This window comes from Hyaloscypha bicolor, assembly GCF_002865645.1.
Source record: "Hyaloscypha bicolor E unplaced genomic scaffold K444scaffold_141, whole genome shotgun sequence".
Classification (NCBI taxonomy): Eukaryota; Fungi; Ascomycota; class Leotiomycetes; order Helotiales; family Hyaloscyphaceae; genus Hyaloscypha; species Hyaloscypha bicolor.
The window spans coordinates 601028-625925 of record NW_020194643.1 but is presented as its reverse complement, the minus strand read 5'-3'; the positions used below and the strand labels follow the sequence as shown (position 1 = coordinate 625925).

Here is a 24898-nt window from a genome sequence, read left to right as displayed (position 1 = left end):
GTCAGATAGAAGGTAACCGCGTCCTCCCCAGGTGCCGGGAGGTTTCTCGGCCCACACCGCTCGTCGTACCACGGCACGGTGTTCTCCTTTCCATCAAGGCACGGCAGATCCGCATCTGGAACGACGTACATCTTTCCGCCTCCCTCATAAGTAGCAACCCGCTTACTCGCCACGAGCGTCTGAACGAGACCGATTTCGTCTCCTGCTTTGCCGAGCTCGCCGTCAGAGGATGCAGTATTCTGCGCCTCGGTTGTGACGCTGATTTCGAGAATTTGGTTCTGGTTTGGGTAGACGTGCCAGTCTGGATACTTGTTGGCATCGCAGTTGGAGGTGTTGATTTCGCCCAGGGCGGTGTTTTCTTCGACTTTTATGAGGATGGAGAGGAAGCCGGTGGAGCTGGAGCCGCCGTCGTCGTGGGAGACCGTCCCTGGGACTACCTCCTCCGAGTCGTCGTAGAAACCGTGCTCGTCCCTGCGTACTACCATCTTCGCGAGGGGATAGAGGGAAGTGACTTGGTGATGAGGCTGTGATCTGGTGTGAAAAGGGAAAGGATTGTTTCGCTTCTAGGTAGGATGAGAATATATTTCATACCTCAAAGACGAGTTAAGGAACTGCGCTTGAGATTTGGTTTTCGCTCTGAGAAAAATGGGGTGAGAATGACAACGAGGAAGGGAGAATTGAAAGTACGAATTTTACTACGTATTTATACTTCATACACCTCCGTTGAAGTCATTGCCAAGCTGCCCCCGGGTAAAGTGGTGAGGCTGAGCCGTTTCCTTTGAACCGCCCCTGACAGTTCCTGCAGTTCGCTTGCCACAACAGTATTTCATTTGCCGCATTCGTGAAGTCTCCCGAGGACGGGATCACCCGCTAAGGCTGAGACATTCAGCTTGTCTTGGCTTTCGACAAGAAACTTGCCTGAAGAAATGCGAACGAAAAGGACTCAGCTCTGCACCACCTAGGCGAGCTTTTTAAGAGACACCAAGAGCAGAAAAACTATCCAAGGAAGCAGAGCGGGACCTACAAGATTAATGTAATCGATTGTGACTTTGGTACCAGGTTTGAACAGATACCGAAAAGCGCTGCAAGAGAACCAGAATGGTCCATATGCCGAGAGACTCTTTGCGATCACGAGGGCGTCTGCAAAGCCATCGTCGATTCCCAGATCCCAAATACCCGAGAAGGTGCGGAACACTCTGGTTCCCTCTCCCCCAAATGTCCCACGAGATCCTGAACACTCGAGTACCCAAACCTTTTTGGATCTCGAACCAGGGACCAGGGACCTGTATGCCGACCTTGAATTAGCTGATAACCAAGTCCCGTCACGGCTTGGCCTGAAAACCGGACCGCAAGATCTTCCCCAGCAAGGGCCTGGCCGAAGTACCAATGCCAAGCGGTCATTCTACCAGGAAAGGAGGAACATTCGGTTTCAGACCGGAGGCTAGGTGGAATTTCCTCAATCAAGTTTCACAAGATGGGCGATCCTTTGCAAAAGATCTGTCGAAGTCTTACTACACCCTAAGGAAGTGCTCGAGGAGCCGAGATATGTCCAAGCAGTGAAACTTCGGTGCGGTCACACGACCGGTTTCGACTGTCTTGAAAAATAGCTCCTAACGGTGAGAGTTGGATTTCGTATGTGGACCTGTCCATCCTGTCGAGCTAGACTGAAGGGGTCTGCGCCTCGTGTGTGGAAGGTATCTGAAACAATCAATGGAATTTCATCGGAGTGGTAGAAAATTGTATTTGCTTGCTGTAAATTTAGCGCGGTAATTTGGGAATTTGAGATCTGATTAAGTGCTGGGAATTAGAGAAATTGAATTAGAGAAATCTTCAAAACATCGCAAATATGTCAGATTTGAAGAAAACGAAGAATGTGTGAGGGAAATCAGCCACCACCTTGATCCTGAGGAGCTTGCAGTTCATCGCCGAGGTGGTAAGAGTCGCTAGAACCCAGGGCTAAGTCTCCGACCTCTCTCCGAATACACCAGCGCAACCCCATTCCCATTCGATATAATGAATCTCAGATCATAATTCTGCTGAATTCCCCTGGTAGTGTAATGAGATTAGTTAGACCTCGGCCCCTTTTGCTTCTCCTCGAACTCTCGATGCCCAGTTCCAGGCCAGGAGGAGATCAAAAGATCCGGTTGGGTTCCGCCGTGCTCTCCCTGTCGCTAGAAAGTGTCCTAGATTCGCGGTGAGCACGATGCCCCTCTCCCCGCCCTGAAGTGGACGAGCCACTTCTACCAAATACACTAGCTGTCCCCTCTCCATCCTCAAGTAAAAGACACCTTCCGTCCTGGAGGGCCCCTTCGTGATCTTCAAAGATCTCCTCAAATCTATTCTTCAATCCCAATAGCTCCTCATCAACTATTGTTGCCTTTGCTTGTGCCAGCCGAATTGTCTCAGTATTCGCCAGCGGCGTCTCCTCCAAGCCGGCTTGATAATACGTCATATCAATTGACATTAAAAGCCTCTTACCGCTCTTCTTCACAACCACTTGCAGCTTCTTGGGACCGAGGTGTCGTATCGCAGTCATGAGAGCGCCATCGTACCAGAGGAAATCGGCATAAGCGACAGGATTGAGTTCCATACCGAGAGCCGTAGTAGTTATTCCAACTCGCCGCGGAACCAGAACTAATGTTAACGATTGTATAAACTTGGCTGCGGCCAGCTTTTGCAAACCAGCAGTCACCTTCTCATACCACTCAAGATTCCAACAATGGACTGAGCAATCGATGGTGATGTTTCGGAAGAGGGAGTGATACTTGGGGTGGAGCTCGACAGGGTCTTCGCAGCGTCGGAATATGGTAGTTGGGTTGCGTAGGACTGCCTTAAAGGCGTTGGATTTATAGACAAATGGAGAAGCCTCTTCGGCAAATTGCTTACAGGTTTGGATAATTGCGTGTGATTGAAAGGGGTTGCGTTCAACTGTTATCCAATCTTCTTTGACGATTATACGTCTTTCGTAGACGAGTAAGTAACTGTAGATTTTCTCTCGAATTTCCAAGGGGATTCGGAGGATCGGGCAGCGGTTAGGACAATTCGGAGGTCCACGCTTTGGTCGCATATCCTCCATTATTTGGAGGTATCTCTCCTCCTCAGGAGTCTTCTTTGTGATGCGAGACCTCGTCTTCCTCTTTCGGGAGGCTTGGATGGGTTCGGACTTCGGGATTCCCCAGCTATATACACTTTCACCTTGTAGCTTTTGGGCCAGGTTCGTGATCGACTCGATATTATCGACGTCCTGGTAGATTGAGGCGCGGGACAGTTTGAATCGCTTACGGTTGCGGGCGGCTTGAGTCGTGATATTGCGATCATATTCGGGGATATCGTCGGGTGTGAGATACCGCTTCTTGGAGGGCTTGGCTGGTGTATTGCGTTTCGTGGATTTCCCGGCAGCGGAGCCTTGCTTGGCCTTCTTGGGGGGCATCTTGGACCTGATGGTGGATTAGTATGGTTGCGGAGGTGAGGGGGGGGATTAAGAGAAGCGGTTGGATGATTCTGGAAGAATGCTGGTGCTGACCTGTAGAAAGGAGAGGCGGGGTGTTGATGGAGGAAGGATGAAAGACAGATAGTGAAAGAGGATTGGGCAAGATGATTAGTTATTGGGGAGATGGTTCGGAGACCGAAGAAGGAGTATAATCTGCCGGTGATGGAAGCGAGAGGGGTGATGATAGGATGCGAAGATGTTTGACTGACCAGAGTTTAGAGAAGGATTGGCAGGAAGGCAAAGGTGGGAAATGGAAGCTAAAGTTGAAAGTTTGCGGACTTCGTGGATAATGAGCGCTGATGAGGTGAAGGGAGAGGAGGTTGAAGCGCCGAGGAATGGTGGGTGATGGAGTAACGGCCGACGCCAAAAGAACGAGAATAATGAGGTGAGGGTAGAGCTTAGGAGCTGTGAAATGGAGGCAATGGAGTGGAGTGTTGATCGAATGGTGAGTAGTGAAGTTGAGCAGAAAGGTTTCGTGGATATCTGCCAAGATACCACTGGTGGGACCTGGGGTGGTGGGTTGCATGGACTGCTGAGGTAAGAAGGGGAAGGAGCGTCCGCCGAAGAGATAATTGCTTGGAGAATTTAGGTGATCGTTTCGCACTTCCCCTTGTGCAAGATGCACAGATGGCCAGGTAACGGGCGCGATCTTATGGAGAATGAAACAGACACAGGATGCATTTGCGAGGCCCTCACGACTCGAGGTATCGATGCGACGTGACTGGCGGAAATCATGGAGCACCCAACTGATCTAGCTTTTAGAAAAGCAAATAGGCACAAATTGTAGTCCGATAGGACTCAAGCAACGATACAAGTCAGCTTTAACTCCCCAAAATATTAAACCAAATAGAACAAGGTGTAGAAATCCTCGGCCTTGGTGTGGTCAATACTGCATTGAGGCCACTCACGTGATGGCTAAAAAGCTCTCGTCGGGTCTTATATAGTCTAATATGAGGTTTTGCCGTCGCCAAAAGGCGGTAGTGGTGAACCACATACTCAGGTCAAATTGGCGAGGACATGGATATGGGCGAAACTAACGCCAATCCCGATACGAGCGAGGTACGACAACAAAACTCTCTAATAGCATTTGATGAACTACTAGGTTTGTCATTCTGGTCACTTGGAGCAGTGGGGATCGAGGCGTATACGATTTCGAACGAACCGACGGCCGAAAACCCACCTCAATATACGACTTCGAGGGTGGAGCGACTTCAAAAATCCTGCCCGGGGGGTTTTCTAAGGGACTCCCCGAGGGTCCTAGAGTTTTGCCATTTTTTCCCCTTAAAAGGAGTGTCCAAGCAAGGACCTTTTTCCTTTTTTGTGCAGCTTGATATTGGAATCATTCTTTATCTACTAATAAATTTTGGCAATTTTTTTTGGCACCTTTTTGGAGGAAGTTTCGCTAAGTGGTGCGGAGAACGAAACGAGCAGGCGCAAGGCACATGCATTAAATAGTGGTACTTAACAGAAGCGGCAGGAAGGGACTCTTCTTCCTCTTTTAGATTGGGATGCGACAACGCGAAAATGGCAGAAAGATGCAAAATATGATCAAAATATGGTGGATGCAAGGCCAGCTTGAACAATGATCACGAGAGCTGCACCTAGTACGTCCCGTTTGGATCTGCAAGCGTAGGGTAATGGCCCAGGAATCTCAATAGGATAAGGTATCGCTGTAGGCTTCTGGGCCGAAGCAAGAAAGACGAGGTTGCTCGAGAAGTGGCAAGAATTACGGATTTCATGTCACAAACCCTAGCCTTCCTTTCAAGCTTATCATCCCTCGCACTTCAGTCCAGATCTGAATGTCCGAACAATGAACAATCTTCACCAAGATCAAAGGGAATTGCTTGCCGAGGCAGCGCCTGATGAATTCGTTTCATTGAAGTAATGCATGTCCCTAGATTTCTTGAGCAAAGCCAGTATTCCAAAGTCCGAGGGCAAGGGCAGGTCTTACGAATATGGTCTATATATATTAATATTGTATATGGAATTATAGCTGAGGTTTCCGAGATTAGACGAAGGATGAAGGGGGCCTTTTCGCGATTTGCAAGAGAGGCATGGTGGTGCCAATTCGGGCTGAAAATTGATTGCCAGCGACTCGATTCTCACTTGCGAGTCTAATCCTTCAAGAACCCGGGAAGCTTGTTATCAATTTCCAGAATTTGGGCGCTTGCTGAAAGACTGATGATGTCGTTTTAAGCAGCTGCATGATTATCTAAGGGCCCCACCTTGAACCGTTTCACTTCAGCCCCAATTTTTCTCTTCTCGGCTCCCTTTCTTCCTCCGACATCCAAAACAACGAATGCACGGCCCGCCCAGAACAATGTTGATCAACCAGAAAACAGGTAAATGAACCGCTTCTCATCCTCGATCGGGTTGAAACTTTTTAATCTGACGATATCCTAGCGATCTCCACCTCCTCAATCCTCCTCGTCCCGTATGAACCCCACCACGTGACAACATATCACGAATGGATGAAAGATCCCGTACCTCTCCCCTCTTCCCCCACATCCCTCCAAATATTCCTAACCGAACCCAGGAAATCCAAGAAACAACCGCATCCGAGCCGCTCCCACTAGACGAAGAATACGCCATGCAACGATCCTGGAGGACGGATCACGACAAGCTGACCTTCATCGCCTGCCAGCCCCTCCCCGGGGATCAAGAAGCCATGCAGCGATCCGCGGTGGCGGGTAAAGGCGACGCTCCAGACCGCATGCTCGGCGACGTAAACCTCTTCCTCGCCCCCGCCGACGAAGACGAAGAAGGCTGTGTCGGCGAACTGGAACTCATGATCGCGTCCACCTCCCACCGAAGGCGGGGGTACGGACGAGCCGCAATCCTCGCCTTCCTTTGCTATATCGAGACCCGCCTCCAGGGAATCTTAGAAGAGTATAGAATTGGATGTGGAGGGAAAGATGGGGGGAGGATGAATTTGTTGATGTTGAGAGTCAAGATTGGAGGCAAGAATGAGAAGAGTATTGGGCTTTTTGAGGGAATTGGGTTTGTGAAGACGGGCGAGGGGGAGAATTATTTTGGGGAGGTGGAGATGGTTTTTGAGGGGGCGATTGGTGGGGGGAGAGTTGGGAAGCTGTTGGAGAGGTTTGGGATTGAGGCGTACAGGGAGATGGAGTATGCGGAGGGGGAGCCATGATGAAGGAATGGAGTTGATGCATCATCGATGTGATTTGAATCAACGAAGTTTGGAGAGCCCACTAATGACTGCAGTCAATATCTGGGGCTGGCGAGGGTACCGCATGGGCTGTCACGAGTCGCGGCTAAACACCAGCTGGTTGGATTGCCGTCTCTGAAGGGCTTTTTATACCTCACGGCCAGGAGTGATGGTGGATGGAAGGGGAGAAGGCACTCGAGCCGAGATGCGGGCGTCAACGGGCGTACCATATTCAGAAAACGCCCTTGACTGCCCAAAGACTTGTGCGAAATCACATAAATCATTGAAATCTAAATCTAACTCTTTTAAACGTTCAAACCTCAACCACCTTGCCAAACTCATGAACCTGTTTGTCAACCTCAACTTTTTCCATCATCCCAATAGCTGGCTTCTTCGGAAGCTTCGTCTCATCACAAGGTGGTTCATCCTCCAATTCGACATGCTGAACCCGATCATGCAAAACAAAGGGCACCCCCGAGTGTTTCCTCGCCTTCATCGGCATCTTCTCCCTCGTGCCCAACCTCCTCGAATGAAACTTCGTAACCACCCTCTCATCCCTCCCATACTTCTCCTTATACCCCTCCAAAACCTTAAGCGTAACATTCGAGCCGCCACAAACCACAATAACAACATTAATATCCGCAAACTCCTCATCCGACAGCTCCGGATAGAGGAGTGTGTGCAACGTATCGTTATATGCCGGCGCAATGCTCACCCCACACGCGCTCTCGACAACAATCCTCTCATCATCGGCAAACTTCACACAAGCCATCGCAGCCTCCGCATCACTAAAAACACAACTCTGCACCTCCGGTCTCTGTCCCCACTCATAGGCCTTCCTCGCAACCTGCGCCGCCCCAAGACTCGTCGCAATACTCGTAATAGCGTCCAACCTCCTCAACTCTCCCTCCCTCAAACTAAAATTCAAAGAATCCGCGCCCTCCGTCTCCATAACCAGCACCCTCACCTCCCCCCTCTTCCCACCCCTCAGCCGTCCATGTCTTTCCAGGCCCTGCATAACCCCAGCAAACAGCCCGCCTCCACCAACACTGCACACGATACCATCATACTCCTTCCCCAGCCCACGCATCTGCACCTCGACCTCATCAACCAGACTCGAGTGGCCCTCCCACAAATCCCCATGATCGAACGGCGGCACGTAGACCCCGCCCTCATCTCGCGCCAACAAGTGCTCGCGCAGGAAGGCATCGGCTTCGCTCCAATGCATGCCATGCTGCACCACGTCCGCGCCGAGCGCCTTCAGCTTCTGCACCATGAGCGCCGACGTGCTCATCGGGACCACGATCGTGGCCGGCCGGTGCAACGCCGTGGCGGCCGTGACGCACGCCAGGCCCGCGTTCCCGCCGGAACTGCAGTAGAAGTGGACGGGCTTGGAGGCGGGGTGCGAGAGCAGGGCTTTGGACATCAGGTTGCCGATGCCGCGGGACTTGAAGGAGCCCGATGGTTGTAGGGTTTCGAGCTTGAGGTAGATGTTGCTGGCGTGCTGTTAGTAGGCACTTGTGTGGCGGTGGGGAGGGAATGGAGATACCAGCCTGCTTCGAGAGAGAGCGCTGCGGAGCGGATGAGTGGTGTTTGGACCCATGGTTTCGGGGGTTGTTCGCCGTTGGAACCCATTCTTTCTCTCTTTAATTAATTAATCAATCAATTGACAATCGTTTTCGCAGACAAAGAAAAGAAAGGGAAGGGGATCTTGGGGCTGGCTAGAAAGGAAGACAAGGAAAAGTATTTGTTGAGCTGTGGAAGATGGATCAGGAAGGTCATGTCGAAAAATGACAAAGTACCCCACTAAACGAGACACAGAAGGGCGTCACCACATGCGGGGCTTATCGGCGCCCGATAAGAAATTCTTCGACGATCCCCCCTCCACCAACCTTCCAAATGGGCAGCTAGGCGAGCCGATGGAAGCCGTACTTCCACATTCCATTTAGGGGCCCGCTATTTGGCTGCAGCTGCAGCGATCAGGAGGCGTATTCATTACCCTATAGCTCGAATTCAGCAGCACGTTGTTCACTCCCAAAAGCCCGAAGAAGAGAATCTGTTACCCCATCGCAGAGCACCTTTTCGAGGGGAATCGGCATTCTCTTACCCCATCGCAAGAAACTTCAGGATGTAAAGTCTTAAATAGGAGATTTTTGTTACCCTATAGCATCGTTCTTGAGCGGTGTGGAGACGTCAGCAGATGGCCGATTGATTACCCTAGAAGATACACCTCGTTTAGCGGGTACAAATGATCAGGAGGAGTCAAGGAGCAGCGAGACCGGAGCTTGAGATTGGAACTCGAAGTCGTTCGATATCAAATGGGAATGGGAAATGGTTCGAATTCTCGGATCGCAAAGGAGCAGGTTTGACTCGATAAGCGCTGCACTGCACTGCACCTTTAGCTCACTCACAAGAGGAGGACTCTGTATCTAGAGAAGTGAAGGCAAATATTGCATGGTTTAGGGAGAGAGCGGCGAATGGTTTGGACTCTCGTGAACGCTGGGATTAATGAGGAATGTTTTTACAGAGCAGCCAGCATGCTCTCCTTGAGCTGCTACCGGTCTATCTCCAAGCACACAGGATGAGAAGCTAAAATATCATGTGAGAAGTCACCCCCATGATTATAACTCGGGGTCATGGCGCAACACAGAAATGTAATCACCAAGTCACTCATCAATAAACCAAAAATCTTGGTCATCAAGTATGTGTTCATTCACATCATCTCATAACGATCGTAACGGTCTCCAAAGACCAAAGTGGTTGGCCAGATCAGTTTCCATCAATCCGATCAATATCTATCCCAAAGACCCATGCCCTAAAGCCAGCCAATAATCTACAAAAGAAGTTTTTGATGAATGTGCTCAAAAGCCATGCCATCTTTTTGGTCTTAGAATACAAATGCTCCTCCCAGCATATAAAGGGTTGTCACCAAACCTCGTCCCCGGCAATGTGTGTGAAATGGCTTTTGCGCCAACAGCGTAGCTGTAAGAAGTGAAATGCAAGAAGGTAGGATGGAGGTCTTTGCCTCCCATCTTTTGGTCAAAAGGGGCCCAAGAGGTGCCTCGGGGAGGACTTAGGAAAAGAGGTGGTTGAGGTGGCGGTGCATGTGTCGGAGTGATCTCTTGGCTGTTGTTGAGTTACTGGTGTAAACGCTCAATGCCATTCCTCCACCGCAAGTCTCGGTGGCGTCGCCTTCGCAAGGCATATCGCATTCCGACTCGGCGATCTTGCTGGAACCAACCAGTTCATTACCGCAAAAGCATTGGCCACCATACTCGGTGCCGGTCATGGAGAATCCTTTGGAACCGCAATAAGCCACACACTTGGTGTTGGTGACTTGGTGGTTGCCGATGTTGGCAAGCTTGATGCCGCTGAGGACACGAGCGCGAGTGTCTTGGTAGCAACCATAGTACTTCCAGCCATCGACATCGGGCTTGGCTGCGTCGGTTGGCGCAGTGCCGGGAACGGTCACAGTAGTGTAGACCATGGTGGTCTCGGAGACATATGAGGTGACGAGAGTGTTGCCACCTGCTCCTTTGGTAGTGGCTGGGACAGCAACCTTTCCGGGTTCAGAAGTCAAGGTAGGCCCCGACTTCACACCAGTAACGACACCAGCAGGAGAAGTGGTTGGCTTTCCGTTACCGGGAGCTGCGCTCGAGGCTGGTTGTGTTCCAGCACTGGCGGGGTACGTCGCAACAGGAGCAGAGGCAGCAGGAGCAGAGACAGAGGCAGCAGGAGCGCCACCAACGGGGACACCCCAAGCGCCGATCGGGTTGTTACCCGGGAGCTTGGACATCGTACCACTGATAACCTCATTGACAGGGCTGACGAGATTGCAAGAAGTTGATGGGTCATTGAGTCCACCGATGAGACCGGGGCACTTGTCCATTCCTGCGTCTCCGGCATCGCAGTTGTTGATGATTTGGGTCAAGGTTGCGGTATCCCAGCCAGCGAGGAAATCGCCGTGGATCCCATAGCCGGTGGGGTCACCGTGGGAAAGAACAAATGGCTGCTTGCCTTGGCCTTGAGTCCATCTGCTGGCGAACAAGGGGGTATTCCAGTAGACTTCGTAGAAGAGGTGAGGGAGATGAGTGAAGCCGGGAGGGCAGTTGCCATTGATAGGCCAGGCCATGTTGTTCTTGTAGTCGTCGATGTTTTTCGAGTTGTCGAGGCACGAAGGGAAGTGAATATCGGCACGGAGAGGTGAGGCGTAACCATCGCAGTTCTTGTCAGAGAATCCAACACCTGCACCCTGATTGTTTGGGTCTCCAATACCAACACCGTGAAGGCCATCCGAGTTGGCGGGATACAGCGGGGTGTTGGTGTTTGATCGCGGGCAGACCCATTGCACAGGTTGAATAGGTCCATCCGATTGGTCCGTGATGCTCTCACCACCAGTGGCAGGAGGAGATCGGAGACTGGGGTTGCCCACGACCATGCGAAGTCCGGGTGGGAAAGGCTCAATAACATCAGTGGTAGCCTCAAAGCTGGAAAGAATGTTAGCGTAGATCGAGAGCAGAGAAAGATTTACCCACAAATAGTAGACGTTCATGTAAAACATCTCAACGTCCTCGAGGAGACCGGTCGTTGGGTCTTGGAAGTACAGGGAAGGAGTCCAGTAGTTGCTCTTATCGTTCTTCACGAGGGACGAGGTACAGGTGGAGGTCAGAGCCTGGGTATCGGTCATGGTCATGCCGAACGCGTTTCCTCCTTGAATGGCGTGGACGTGACCTGAGGGACCACCTGGGCTGATGATGGGATCCACACGGCCCATCATCAAAGGACCGTTGCCATAGAAATGGTTGACCGCGAAGGTACGTTGGTTCGCACTATAGGCGGAGGCGGAGGCGGCGAAAGTCGCCAGGAAAACGGTTGACGAACGCATGGTGTCGACCTTGGGATATGTGTGAAGAGTAGATGTTGGTTTGAAGGGTAGAGTATCGCCAGGAGTACTTGAGTTCGCTTTTGCTGATGTGAATGGGGATTGAAGCTGTCGAAGCTGTGTGTTTTTGTAGGGAATGACTGGAAATGCAACGAGTAACTTGACTCAATTGCAGTGTGGGTCGAAAAGGAATGTATGATCTGTATCAACAGATGTGGAAGGAAGTAAGGAATGAATCGCAAAGCGCATACGAAGGAGTGTGAGGGGACTCGCGAAAGAGCAGACGTCAGTGGAGGAGAGGTGAGGGGAGGAAGGAAAAGGTGTGGGAGGGCTGCAAGCGTGACCTTATACCTTTGGCAATAATCGACTGGGCGCGAATTCACTCCTTGCGGTCTGGAAGGCGTCAAAAGCCATCTGCAACTGGATCAGGATTCTGGGCGGGACCATTCACCGACCGCCTTCACGGCTAGCATGCAGGGGCAGCAGCTTTCTCTCAAGCCCCGGTGTTGGTGATAGAAATACTCTCCGTATGGCGTGTCGCTGGGATCTCTGCCCTGCTCGACAAGGGGCGCACAGCGAATTCACAATAAGTAAGTACAGTCAGTACAGTCAGTACTACTCAGCAGCTAACTTTGGACGGGGCGGGGGGGTTGGGTGGGAGTGCGGATCTGGAGGAGTGCGGGGGATGCGGGAAAGGGGACTCGGGGGCAGTTGCAACTTGCAGGTGAAGGGGAGCGGGAGGGAGGGAGGCTGAGAGAGAGCAGCGGCAAGCGAGTCTGTCAAGGGGGAAGGGGAAAACGCAGAGATGGGATGAACAAAGGCGAGAAATACTTCGATCGGCCGGGATGCCCCTGGGCTGCCATCGCACGTGATTGGCTCCCAGACTCACACCAACGCGTACCTGCAGATGTGCAGGGCGGGAGGATCTGTGCAAAGCTCCGATTCAAGGTTCATTGGCCACCACTACTGCAAGCCACACTCGGGGCGATGTTGTGCCACAAGTTAACAACAGGTTGCAACGCCTCGGAAGGGGCTGCCAATGTCCACTCCACTGCAGCAGGTCGAACTGCTTGTTTCGAAACGCAGACGAGCCACTCACAACCAGGTGGAAATGTCTGCGTGGGCAGCCTCGCTCCTGCGGCGTTCTCTGATATTGCCTTCGTTTCGGATCGCGCGTCTACCTCCGTATGATCTATGATCTATCTTATCGCTGCCGCTCGCTTGGCCAGGGCCAGGCTGCCAGAGAAACATTTTTGGCGGGCTGCCGTGACATCCAGCCAGCGAGGCCCACGACGTCCAGGACAGGCCGGCCAGCCAGCCCGCCGTGAAACAATTCTAATCAGACCTCACCTCCCCCTCGCCTCCTCGCCTCGCCTCCTCCCCTCGCCTCCCCTCGCCTCCCCTCGACTGCCGGCTCAAATTGGCAAACAAACTGTATTCAACACCCTGCGAAGAGACCTGTCGCCCGCTGCCAACAGATTTGGACCACGAAGCAGTGCGCACACTTCTTTGAGCTGCACTGAGAGCGGGGTGCAGACGCACAGGGAGACGCACATGTCAGGAGTCAGGTCAGTAATAGTATCTGATTGCGAGGGGATAACCCCTCCATCCGCCGAGTCCCACCTCCCACTGCAACGCTGCAGTGTCCTGCAGGTACCAACGTAACCTGTGTCCAGGCTGATCTGGCTCTCCAATCGCTGCGAGCCAGTCCCGAAAAAGGCCTCGCTGCAAGAAGACCAACTTTCTTGACTGCACTGCAGGCGTTTAAGCGAGAAGGAATAAATCTCGCTGGCAAGTATTCTCGCACTCCCCCCTCTCGCGCAGAAAATGGCGTCGCGGCAGCAATTGATTGGCAGCATCGCAGGAGCAGCATCCCAACTCAATCAATTTCCACAGCCAACGTCACGAGTCACGACTTCTTTTGTTCTGTCGCTTTTCGGGCTTTGGCTGACTTTGGGCCCTGAGCACGAAAAAATTGTATTTCCGATGTCATCGCCGTGCTACGTGAGTGCTCCCTTCTTGAAACGAGCTAAAAGATTAAGCTCACAGAATGGATCTGGACCCCTGGGCAGGCAAATCAGATCTTTTGCGGCGTCGGCCGTTCCTGCAATTACACCGTGCCCTCCGTTCTGGACAAAGAACTCGACAGAAGCGTCCTCGCCTCCGGGGAAGACGTGCGCCCCACACGCGCTCCTGGCCATTTCGAGCTTTTCCCAAAGAGACCCCCTGCATCCTGCTGCTTCTTTCGAGTCTCGACCCCCCAGGATTTCCTGGCCATACAGAGATGCGGATTCAGCCCACCTGCTAACAGCTGGCAACGAGCACAAAAAAGCAGGTTGAGTTGTTTCCTCCGACCTACGGACCGTACATACTACATAGTATGGGCAGAATAACAAAAATGGGCCTGGAAGAAGCGGCACAGAGTCTGCATAGAGCCTGCACAAGTCCCCTCCGTATCTGCATTAAACCATCGTTACACCGTTGAGGCAATTCTCCTAAAGGAGGGTTACATCCTCTCAGCATTGGTCAACCTCCAGAATCGTTCTCTATTTACTGTAGATCTTGCTCGATGAGACTCAACGATTTAGTACGATCTCGTCGTTGTCAATCGGACGCAAGTCGGGTGGTTGAATCTCGTGAGTCATGATGGGATGGAATTTTGCTCCTTGTTGTTGGGGGGGTCCCTGGGCACAGCCAAACTGTTCTGGATCAGGGGATTTGCGCTCAAGCTTATTCTCTCTTCCCCCACTTCCCAACGCCGTCCAAGTTCCAACGCCGAGAGACACGGCGTCTCAACGCGAGACACTAGGACGCGCACATCCGTTCACGGCAGCGCGTCTCCTATCCATCCGTCCCGATCGTACTGCAGTCACAGTCACATGAATCCTCCCAGACTCGACGTCGAGGACAAGCGTAACCTAACACCCGACTGCCGTGCCCGGCCGTTGAAACAGGACGGCTACACGCCTTGATTCGCTGTCACGAATAGATGTTTCCCAGATACCCGCGATCTGACAGCTGATCGGACTGTCCAACGACGTTGCGCGCATCGCAGTGTTCAGCGACACGCTTCGACTTTCAACGGTGGGAGAGAGGAAACGGGGGGTTGGTTGGCTGGGAGGGTTTCCCGAGCGGGAAGCCCCTGAATTTCTTCCCGTGGTTTAACCGCCTATGGTTAGGCGGCGCTTGAGGAGCGCTCCACACTGCGGGAGATCATGTGATGGAGGCGGATTGAAGTGTAATATTGATTTTTGACGCCGAGGAAAGCGTCTCGCTTTTGGAAGCGCGTCCGAGGAGCATGTTGATGTTTCCCATGACGTCGTGAAGGAGGGGTTTGCATGCTGGGAGCTGCACATTGAGCTGATGTGAATGTTCTAGAGCCAGCAGTAGGTGAGTGATGGATCTGAGGATCCCAAAGTTGGTTTGAGCACTTCGAGAAACCCCGAAGTGAAGGTTCCAAACGTGCTTGAGTGCCTTCAAGGAATCTTGAAAGCCAATGTTCCAAAGCTCTCTGAAAATTGAGTCCAAGGAACAAGCCCGATCGGGAAAGCGGGGAAGATCTTTTCGCCGCGCCTTGCTTTTCTTATCGCTCCCCGATAAGGAAAAAACCTCAATTCAACATCAACATCCCCAAACCTCTCCACTCCAACCACAACCCATTGTCCCGCCCCTCTTCTTTTCTCCTCTCCCTTCCCCTACTCCAAAATGCCCCCCATACCCATAACAATCCTAACCGGCTTCCTCGGCTCCGGGAAGACCACCCTCCTCCTTAACCTCCTCCCACAACTCCTCTCCCAAAACCCCACCTACAAGCTCGCCCTCCTCAAAAACGAGTTCGGCGACCTGGCAGTTGATAGCCAGCTTGCGAGCGCGAGTAGTATTGGCGGCGTGAGGGAGCTGCTTAATGGGTGTATTTGCTGCAATCTTGTCGGGCAGCTTGACGAGGCGCTCAAGGAGTTAGCTGCAAGTCCAGTTTTTTTCCTGGCGAACGAAGGGAGACGGCTGATCGATTTGCGCAGGAGACGGTAAACCCAGACCGAATCGTTGTCGAGACGAGCGGGAGCGCATTCCCTGCTACGCTGGCTATGGAAGTAAATCGTCTCTCCCGGTATTTCCCGCATCCACTCTCCTCCCCTCCACCGTCAAGCCCTCTTCTAACAATCGTAAAAGCGAAACAAACGGAGCTTACACCCTCGACGGCGTGATCCACGTAATCGACGTTGAGAACTGGGCCGGCTACTCGGACACCTCCTACACGGCCAAAATCCAAGCGAGATATACAGATTTGATTGTGTTTAATAAGTGGGAGGTGGCGGGCGAGCAGAGGATGGAGGTGTGTTTAGACCGAGTGGGTGATTTGGAGGAGAGTATTGCGTGGGTGAAGAGTGATCGGGGACGGGTGCCGGTGAGCATTATTCTCATATACTTTTGCTGCTTTTTTCTATGAGCGCTCAGAGCGAGGAAAGCTTCACCGAGGCCGACGTTATGCAGTTGTTGTGGGCCAATGCTTGGTTCCTTAACTCTTGGGTTCTCTCTTGGAGTTCTGCGAAGACCCATATTGATTTGATACTAGGTCGATGTGGTGTTTGGTGTTGATGGGGGGTTGGCTAGGACCTTGGGCGAAGAGCCAAGTCCTCAAGTTAATGGCCATGGCCACGACCATTCTCGTGGTGAGAATGGAGCTGGTGGCCATGGACGTGGGCATGAAAATGGGAAAGGCCATCAAAGTGAAGTCGAAGTCCTCTCCATAACTCTCTCCTCGTCATCCCCGACTTCGGTAATCGACGCGTCGAAATTGGAAAAACTCCTCAAATCCGCGCCAAAAGACGAGGTGTACCGCATCAAAGCCGTGCTCGCTGCTTCTTCGCATATCTCGTCCTCCGACTCCGAATCCTCCCCGGCCTCCTCATCCGAAGATAACACAGCAGGAGTCAGATATATCCTCAACTGGGCTTTCGGACGCTGGACTTGCACGCTGGTGGGTAAAGCGGGGGAAGAGCATGAGAGTAGTAGCGGGGTTGTCCTCCGGATGACGATGATCCTGGCGAGGTTCGAGAGTAAGAAGTGGAAGAAGAGGATTGAGACGCAGGGTTTCGTTGAGTTATTTGGCGATGGTGGAGAAAAAGGGACTTTGACGGTTGACAAGATTGCATGAGTTTCTCGAGCGAGAAATAATGATAATGAATTGGCATGGGAGACGGAGTTGGGATTAGATTGGCGGGCGTTTCCGGTCTAGAGAATATGGAGTCATATTCCTGCGCAGGAGGATAGAGAGAATAGAAGAGTTTCCATGTTTGCGATGACGACTCTATCGCAGCGAATTTAACAAAAGTTGAAGAAGAGGCAGGTAGGTACCTCTAATCTCTTTTATATGCAAAAGCCATCGCGAAGAATGTGGAGCCGCAAGCGAAGCCCCCTATTGTCCGACACTGGCTCCATACATTCCGCAGTCATGCTACCTATAGAACGCGATCTAGACTTCCTCCCTTTTCCTAACAGTACTTCTCGGTCTAGACCCTGACTCTCCAGGATCTCATCTCATCTCATCTTCAACTTTTTATTTATTTACCTCGTCCTCCGAATTCGATATACCATTCTCCAATCACTCACTCATTTACCATCTGCTCGCACCCTCGTCATACAAATAGCTCCATCAACGTAAGTTCCCTCTCCTCTCCTCGTGTTCCTCTCCTCGGCTCTCTCATTCTCAAAAATAATAAAAATGAATAGTTCTACATCCTTTACGGCAACACTCACCACCCTCCCTGCCTCGACCCTCACCTCAATCCTGACATCCACCAAAACCCTTACTCTCCCCTCCAACAATACAGTTCCACTTTCACGTTCACTTTCCAACACCACGTCTACGTCTACGTCTACGACTCCACCTACTATTGTCGAGGATACGGTGCAGTCTGACAGCAGGAGTAAGAATCAGCGCACCACACGCACTCGCGACCCTCCCAGCCAAGTTTCAACTTCAGGAGCAGAAGAAGGCGCTCATCATCGTCGGTGAGTTCTAAGTTCCGCTTTCGTTAGGATTTGCATCATAGTTTTAAAATTGTAGATATAAATTCAAAGGCAAGACTCTATATAAAGAAAATCTCAGAAGTACAGAGGATTATAAAATTACTTATTAGCCAGCTCTAGCAGAACGAGTTAGTTGTGTTGTATTATATAGATCTACAGCTTATTCTCGATATAACCTTGAAAAGTAGAATAGAATTCTCATCTCGCCGTAAATTAATTGAGTTTTTTTTTTTGGAATCTGAGTGAGATTGAATGGCTGCGTAGTTGCCTTTCGAACCCGGTGAAGATAAATAATGATGTGTGATGAGTTTTGGATTATGGTGAGCTCGGGATGCGAGAGAAATGTGGGGACTGGGATTACTGCTATCCAATACTTTTTTACCGAGTGAGGAAACAACTCGAAGCTACAGTGTGAATAGTATAGCTGTGAAGATTTTGAGTTAACTTACAGGGCAGCAACTGCGTTTTCATGGGTGGGCTGTGGTAGGTGTTTGAAAGAGGAGGAAGGGGCTGGTCCGGCGGAGAAGTGGGAGAGATATCCAACAACTCAGCTCAGGAAAGCGTTGGAAATAAGTCCTAAGCATGTTAAAACCAAGCGTAATTCAAGCCCCACCACATATCAGAGCACGAGCGATCAGACATACCGGACTTTGGGAGTAAGGTGGGGGGGGGGGGATGGTGATTGGCAGCTTTCATCGGGATGTGTATTGCAGTTTTGGGAATTGGGTTATAGGTTTTTGGAAGGGAAGACGGGGAGGAGATTGCACCAGGCAGCTTCCATCCGTTGAAATTTTATCCTCGACTTTTCTTTCCTAGCTCAAGTCCGCTCGGACACACACTTGGTGCGCTCTTCTTCTTTTCAATGAGAAGCTGAGAAGTTGAGGATACCATTATTTCAAACCCCTTCTCCTTTCCAAAGCCAAGTTTTCCACCGTTCGCCTCTCTCTTCTTCTTCTCACCACAGTTGCAAGATCATGTATGATTTTTTAATCTCTTGATAAAATAGCAGGTTGGAGAAGGTGAATAGGATTATAATAAAAATGGCTGTCTCTATCTCTACTCCCCTTGGTGCCGGCGACAGTGCTGTCAAAAACATGGCGTACGAGCCAGATGGTACCAGTGCTGCTGGGAAGTTCACATTGCTAATGTTGATACTTTGTTAGCCCCTTTCCTGGAAGCGAGAAAGGGTATTGTTTACTGGGAAGGAAAATGGAAAATGAGGAAGTCTTCTTATTATGCTAAGGGTTTGTAAGGGAGGCGTGGCGGTAATTTTGGGACTGGCGCTAGCGTGCGCAAGCTGGCTTCTAACTTTCTATAGGAAATCCATGCTTTTAAGGATAAATTGAAGAACTGGGTTGATTGGAGAATGTGCAAAAACTGTAGAATGGCATGGTCATAATTATGTCGAGTTGAGCTAGCTACCAGTAGTGTGATTAGCTTGTGCCGGAAGCATTTTGTACAGTACTTAGAATTGACACAATTCCCAGGCAGCGAGGTTGTCAGTGGCGGGTCGCTCCCGAATCGTTCTCTTAGCCTTCGAATAAAACTGATCCCTTAGAAGCTGTTGCAGAGGGTTGTTTATAGATATTGTAGGCTTTCTTTGTAGCATATGCCTTTTGCCAGCTTTTTATATCTTATCTCATGTCAAGTCTCCCTCCACACCCTCTTCACCAACTTATGTCTGTCATCCTTACACTTTATGCCAAGATCCCAGCACCCACGACATAGGTCATAATCATCCCCGGCACAAATCTGACAGTGCTCGTACGTCTCTCCATCCTCAAGTACATTCCCGCACGAATCGCAGTAGCGCGTGCCGTACCAAGAATAATCCGTATAACATGGCTGAAGTATCTTCTTCATATGATGCTCACTCGCAGGACAGTGTTTCCCAGATGTATAGCAAGGTTTACATGCAAGATAAAGCCCGTCCTCACAAATTTCACAGTGAAAGGTGTATCGGCCTTGAATTTCATTTTCACAGCAGTTGCAGACGAAGTAGGCTTTCCTTCGGTGAGGAAGGTGCTTGAAGTCGAGGCAAGTGATGCCCGAATCATGACACTTTTCACACACAGCGTACTTTCCATCTTGACAAGCTGTGTCGTAGCAACGGTAAAAGAAGTCAGTGATTGGGATTGGAGTCTCGCATCGGCTGCAGCTCCAACCCTGTGCCGGTGCTGGTGGGGGTTCGGATTCGGGTTCGGGTTCTCCTCGAAGCCTGCGGAGAGTAGCTGATCGATCTTCGTCGGGGCTTTGTGCGGGTGACCGATCAAGATCTGTTGAGGTAGCGTTCCAAGACTTGACCCTTCGAATGTTCGAAGGATGGATCTGGTTCTTGCGGGGGAAGAAGCCTTCGAGCTCCTTGAAGGGATATGGCCAAGCGGAAGCTGGTTTCCACTGCCTCGTCTCGGTGGCGAGTATATCATCTCTTATTAAATTGTCGACCAAGCGTAGCTGTTGGAGCAGGTACTGCACAACAGGTGCGTTTTGTGAGAGCTCGGGTAGTTCTAGGATGCGTTCCGTAGACTCTTTCCTCAACATCTCTAGGGCTACTTCATTTTCATCCAAGCCCCATAGCGCAGTTGCCATGATCACTCTAGCCATAGCCAAGTTAAGACATAGTGCGATGCGATCTGGATTATCGTGAGATTGTCTCGTTTGGATTGGGACGATTCTCTCGAGCATTTCGAGGCCTTCCTTTGCTCGACCCTGCCCTATGACAGCAAACGAAACTCGGGTCTCCACAGCCAAAGTCTCAGGGAACTCCTCTCCGAATCTCTTACGATAAGCTTTATACACCTGTCGATGAAACGACTCAGCCTTGTCCCATTCCTTGACCATCTCGTAATACTTCGCCAATCGAGAGGCGGCTTCAACGGCCGTGTCGTTCTCCTTCCCATACAGCTTCAGTTGCATGTCATATGCCTCAATCATGAGGGACACCCCTTCTTGAGTAAGCTTCTTCGCAGCAGGCGAGGCCAAGCTCCTGTTCTGAGACCAAAGAGTGTATCCGAGCGAGCTTTTCAGCTCAAGGACACCACGATTTTGCAGTCCCCGTTGTTGTTGTAAATTCTGGAGGTGCTTGCGGAGCAGCGCTACCTTTAAACTGTAGTCGGTAGAGCCCCTACTGATATCATACACCAGAATAAGAGCACACTCGGTCTTATAGAGGTCGGGATGATGTTCCCCTAGGAGCTTTAGCTGGCGTTCACCAGCATCCTTGAGTAAGATGAGTGCCTCCTCCGCGTGAAACGAAGAAAGCATAGTCCTCCCCAAAAGAGATTGGGCTCCAAGAGTCCAGGGATTGTCGTTCCCGAGCTCTTTCTTCCGATTCTACATATGGGTGGCATATCAGTCTCCTTGGCTTTACACATGGCTCGGCTCGGGAATGGGAGGACACGAAACTAACCTCGAATAGCTCTCGACAATATGTCTCGGCTTCTTTCTGTTTACTTGCAGAACCTAAGCGAATCTGGCGCCAAACCAAAGCATCCTCATATTGCCGAGTTCTCGTAGCACTCGGGCCCCAAAGCTCCCGCGATTGTTGAACAGCAATGCGCATAAGTCTCTCGCCCTCGTCGTTGTCCGGATGATTGACCGCTACCAGTTTGAGAGCAGTTAAAGTTATTTTCGAATTGTCTCCGTAAAATTGCTGGTATCCTTTCCAAACTCTTTGAAACGCTTCGAAGCCGGCTACTGCGTTGCCCTCGTCGAGATATTGACAGCCGAGGCGAAGGACTGCACTACACAGAGGACGCCTGGTTAGTTTCTATTCGAGAGAGGTCTAGAGACGAAACACAATGATTGTGCTGTCCTATTCTACAACCAGACATTTGTAGCTGTTATCGAATATAATAGCTGTACACTGGATGTAGTGAGAAGTATTGAGGGAATAGAACTGCGTACCGGAGGGTGTAAGGGTGATCAGGCCCGTAGATCTCTTCAGCGAGAGCAATAGCCTTACGGATCAACTCGCCTCCTCTTTCTGTGCGATACCTGAACAGCACGTCAGAAGAATTTTTGTTTGTACTGAGAAATAGGCCTTACAGGCAACGCTCGGCTTCGGCCAAACCCTCCATGCAGCGAATAACACAATCATTATGATCGCCATAACTTGGTAAGAGAACGGCGAGTGCGGCTTGATAAGCCTCAGCACATTCCTTCCATCGCTCTTGCCCTGCATAAGCCACTGCTAAAGACAACAGGACAAAGATAGTTGCAGGATCGCGTTTTCCTCTTGCCCTTTCAAGAGCTTCATGTGCCCCTCGCAACTGGGCCTCCGCTGCTTGATTGTTGCCCTGAGCCATGAGCGACATGGCGATGAGATCTTTGGCTCGAATCAGATCACTGTTATCAGGTGGCAATTCTTTCCGCTCATCAAGAGCCTTCTGGGCTCTATCCAGGGCGACCTTGTCGTTGCCTTCGTTCAGGAACATTCTCGTTATGTGGTCCTCGATAACCGAGATTGAAATGTCAGACTGACCGCGGTCCGAGAATTCTCGAAAAGAACGAGCCAAACTCTCAGCGAGTTCTCGGGAGTGCCGATATTGACCCAGTACACTCAAATATAAAGACACTCGGAATTTGATTTGAGTCGAAGATAAGGAAGATTCGTCTCGAATGCCTAAAGCATCGACAATTGCTTGGGCGTGAGGAAGTAGCTGGCGGCATCTCTGTCGCTGTTCCACAGATACCCTACTGATATCAAGAAGAGGAAAGACTCGGACGATCAGCTTCTCCGCAACCTGCTCAAATTCAAGCGTTTGATCCCAAGACTTAATGGCGATGTGAATAAGTCGATGCATGCTGAAAGTCTTTGAGTCGGATGATTTTTTGACCAGGCTGAAAGCAATTAAGGGGTTCACTGCATCCAGGAAGTCATCTTCGTCTTCCAAATCATCTTGCTGCAAAAGAAATTGCGGGATATCCTGCCAATGAAGAGTAGCCATGAGTTTGAGAAGCCTCGCACCCTCCGGCGAATCTCTTTCTATTTGCTCAAAACTGATTCGCCAGGTGGTGAGAACCGTATTGCTTTGTCCTTCGTCTCTCGCAAGATCCTCGTATGTGTGAGTGAGCAGCTTAGTGCGTTTCTTGTCACTGTCATTGAACATCCAAAGATAACGTGCTGGAGTTATATCCATCTCTCGGATGTAGCTTGCTGCATGGCTGACTGCCAGTGGAAGGTATTCTAGAGCTTTCACCAAGTCGAGGCAATCTTGCGCAGTCGTGGTTGAATCATCGTCTTTCAACCTCACTCGTAGAAGTTCTTGCGCCTCATTTGCGTCCATAGACGGGATCTCAATTACTGACCCATTTCCTGTCAGACGAAGAGCCGCAGTTTTGCTTCGGGTCGTGAAAAGGAGTTTCCCATGGGAGCATTGGGGCAAATACTTAAGGAGGTCGAATCCGGACTCGTCCGCCTCAATGCTGTTGGCTGCTTGGCCTTTCAAGCTTTTGATATCATCGACATTATCAACAATCATTAACCACTTGGAGGAACAGTCTCCTCGGAGCCAAGTTTTCACTAGGTCAAGAGTATCCTTGTTGGGATCATCACTTCCTGGGATCTGTAAAGCCGAGGAAATGTCTCCTGTCATCGAATCAGCAAATACATTAGAAGGAGTTGGACAATCTACTTACTATAACTTTGCATGAAAGTTGTTCGGCTCACGGCTGAAACCCAATAGCATGAAATATCTGGAGAAACGCTTTGCATGCGATAAGCGACTTCTAAAGCCACTTGAGACTTCCTGAACAGCCGTCAGCAAGGGCATGCCGTGACTGCCACAAGTCCGCCAGCGCAATGAGCGTCCATTCTAGAACATAATTTGATAAGCCCGAAAGAGAAGGGGGTTCTTTGCTCACCCAACGCCGCCAAGGCCATATACGGCACAACGATTATTTGAGCCTGGGAGCTCGAGTTGATTCTCGATTTTATCGATAATTACTTTCCTTCCAACAAAGTCCCCATTTCTCACAAAAGGAAGCAAAGTTCGGCCGGCCTCTGGTGACGGTTTAAACGTCGGTCTGTCGCTTGTCGAGTTCTGTTGAACTATATCATGTAAAGTGACTTCAATTGAGCCGACAGCAGCGCCAATATTATCCAAACGCCAATATGCTCCCTCTTGAAAGCCATTCTGGGAAGTTTGCAGCGTTTCAACCCCATGGGTAATCGCATCTAGTTGCTTCTTGATTTTGAAACGAAAAATGCCTTGTGCCCAGATCGAGGCCGCAACTACCGCATTAGTAGCCACACCTAAATCGCTGCAAAAGATTAGCAGAGAGAATGCCTATTCGCTGAAGTTCTCACCTTCTCATCACACCTAACAAGGCGTCAATCTGGTCAACATAACGCATAATATTCGTCGTTAAATCATCCAGACTTGGCTTGTCGACTGCAATGATGATCTTTTTCCAGCTTTTCCCTAATCTAGAGCCATTGCTCTTGGGATTGTGGTGATCAATACGAGAAGTCCATAATTCAAGATCCTTTTGACAGTGGTGAAGAATGAGATTCAGCCTAGATTGTCAGAAACTTACGGTTGAAAACGAGATGAAATCTTACCTGGATCTTGTTAGCATTGTAGTAACCCTGGTGACCGAGGAGTCGCTCAGAAGCCGGGTCGCCTCTCTAAGTAGATCTTGCAATGTTTGCAATGAGGAAGACACTCGCCCAAGGTTGTCGCTGGCGGTGGCGTAGTCTTGACATAATGCACGCAATGTGGCTGTAGTTTGCAGAATAAGAGCTGCCAGGCCAACCAAGCCGGCTGCAGCTGAGGCAAGGTCCATTGAAAGCCTGGCGACAAAGAAGGAGGTAGGATTTGGAGGCCAGAAAGCCGTGCCGCAGAGGGATCACCAGAGGCTCTGCAACCTTATCCCTCGGCTTCTTCCATAACTGTTTCAGAGAGACCCAGAAAGCGGATGGGTGCAGCAGGCTGAGCTACCTCGAGGCAGATGGCGATAGAGTAAACCTGTTCTTGGGTGAGAGATGCAGAGGGGAAGTTCGAGCTCAGTGGCAGAAGCAGGGGTACGTGTTTGCGCTAAGCCTTTTGTGGCCAGCTTCACCCCCCCAGCAACTGGCAGGCTTTATTCTGGACATGCCCTCGTGGGAGAATATAAAACAAGGGAACACAATTTTAAGTCTTCAATATGGAAAGCATTCATAGCTTCCGAGTTTATTTCACCCGTAGCCATATTCGCATTGTTTCCCGAAATGGCAACAATTGGTGGTGCTTCATCCCACAGCGTAGTTGGACGAGGAGTCTAATTTCTCGACGCGAGTAATAAGGGAGGAAGGATTGCGAGATTTGTCAACTGTGTATACGCT

At 50.6% G+C, this 24898-nt stretch overlaps 7 protein-coding genes across 7 annotated transcripts; 3 read left to right on the top strand and 4 right to left on the bottom strand.

Moving 5' to 3' along the window:
* Positions 1-1789: 1789 nt before the first annotated feature.
* On the bottom strand, positions 1790-3652 carry K444DRAFT_668028 (uncharacterized protein). Its single transcript, XM_024887362.1, has 2 exons — positions 3524-3652; positions 1790-3437 (listed from the first exon to the last, which is right to left on the bottom strand). The coding sequence occupies exon 2, from the start codon at positions 3428-3430 to the stop codon at positions 2132-2134; it is 1299 nt and encodes a 432-aa protein (XP_024730666.1). The 5' UTR covers positions 3431-3437; positions 3524-3652; the 3' UTR covers positions 1790-2131.
* Positions 3653-5892: 2240 nt separating this feature from the next.
* Positions 5893-6641, top strand: K444DRAFT_541165 (N-acetyltransferas-like protein 9; the record flags this gene model as incomplete). The annotated part of the gene is made up of 2 exons (XM_024875773.1): positions 5893-5973; positions 6027-6641. Coding segments are annotated over 2 exons (696 nt in total), but the record flags the coding sequence as incomplete, so codon positions are not given.
* A 331-nt stretch (positions 6642-6972) lies between these two features.
* K444DRAFT_655915 (tryptophan synthase beta subunit-like PLP-dependent enzyme) lies at positions 6973-8294 on the bottom strand (the record flags this gene model as incomplete). The annotated part of the gene is made up of 3 exons (XM_024886046.1): positions 6973-7101; positions 7132-8155; positions 8209-8294. 3 exons carry the CDS (start codon positions 8292-8294, stop codon positions 6973-6975), a joined length of 1239 nt encoding a protein of 412 aa, XP_024730664.1.
* A 1438-nt stretch (positions 8295-9732) lies between these two features.
* K444DRAFT_541137 (WSC-domain-containing protein) lies at positions 9733-11544 on the bottom strand (the record flags this gene model as incomplete). Its single annotated transcript, XM_024875769.1, has 2 exons — positions 9733-11146; positions 11195-11544. The coding sequence occupies 2 exons, from the start codon at positions 11542-11544 to the stop codon at positions 9733-9735; spliced, it is 1764 nt and encodes a 587-aa protein (XP_024730663.1).
* Positions 11545-13287: 1743 nt separating this feature from the next.
* Positions 13288-14037, top strand: K444DRAFT_146362 (uncharacterized protein). Its single transcript, XM_024870566.1, has one exon. The coding sequence runs from the start codon at positions 13369-13371 to the stop codon at positions 13879-13881; it is 513 nt and encodes a 170-aa protein (XP_024730662.1). The 5' UTR covers positions 13288-13368; the 3' UTR covers positions 13882-14037.
* Positions 14038-15094: 1057 nt separating this feature from the next.
* On the top strand, positions 15095-16884 carry K444DRAFT_618948 (cobW-domain-containing protein). The gene is made up of 4 exons (XM_024881423.1): positions 15095-15504; positions 15561-15649; positions 15712-15946; positions 16115-16884. The coding sequence occupies exons 1-4, from the start codon at positions 15247-15249 to the stop codon at positions 16694-16696; spliced, it is 1164 nt and encodes a 387-aa protein (XP_024730661.1). The 5' UTR covers positions 15095-15246; the 3' UTR covers positions 16697-16884.
* A 2185-nt stretch (positions 16885-19069) lies between these two features.
* K444DRAFT_571331 (uncharacterized protein) lies at positions 19070-24533 on the bottom strand. The gene is made up of 8 exons (XM_024877311.1): positions 24137-24533; positions 23882-24091; positions 23437-23835; positions 23212-23321; positions 21619-23161; positions 21476-21567; positions 20981-21315; positions 19070-20904 (listed from the first exon to the last, which is right to left on the bottom strand). Exons 1-8 carry the CDS (start codon positions 24358-24360, stop codon positions 19216-19218), a joined length of 4602 nt encoding a protein of 1533 aa, XP_024730660.1. The 5' UTR covers positions 24361-24533; the 3' UTR covers positions 19070-19215.
* Between the last annotated feature and the right edge of the window lie 365 nt (positions 24534-24898).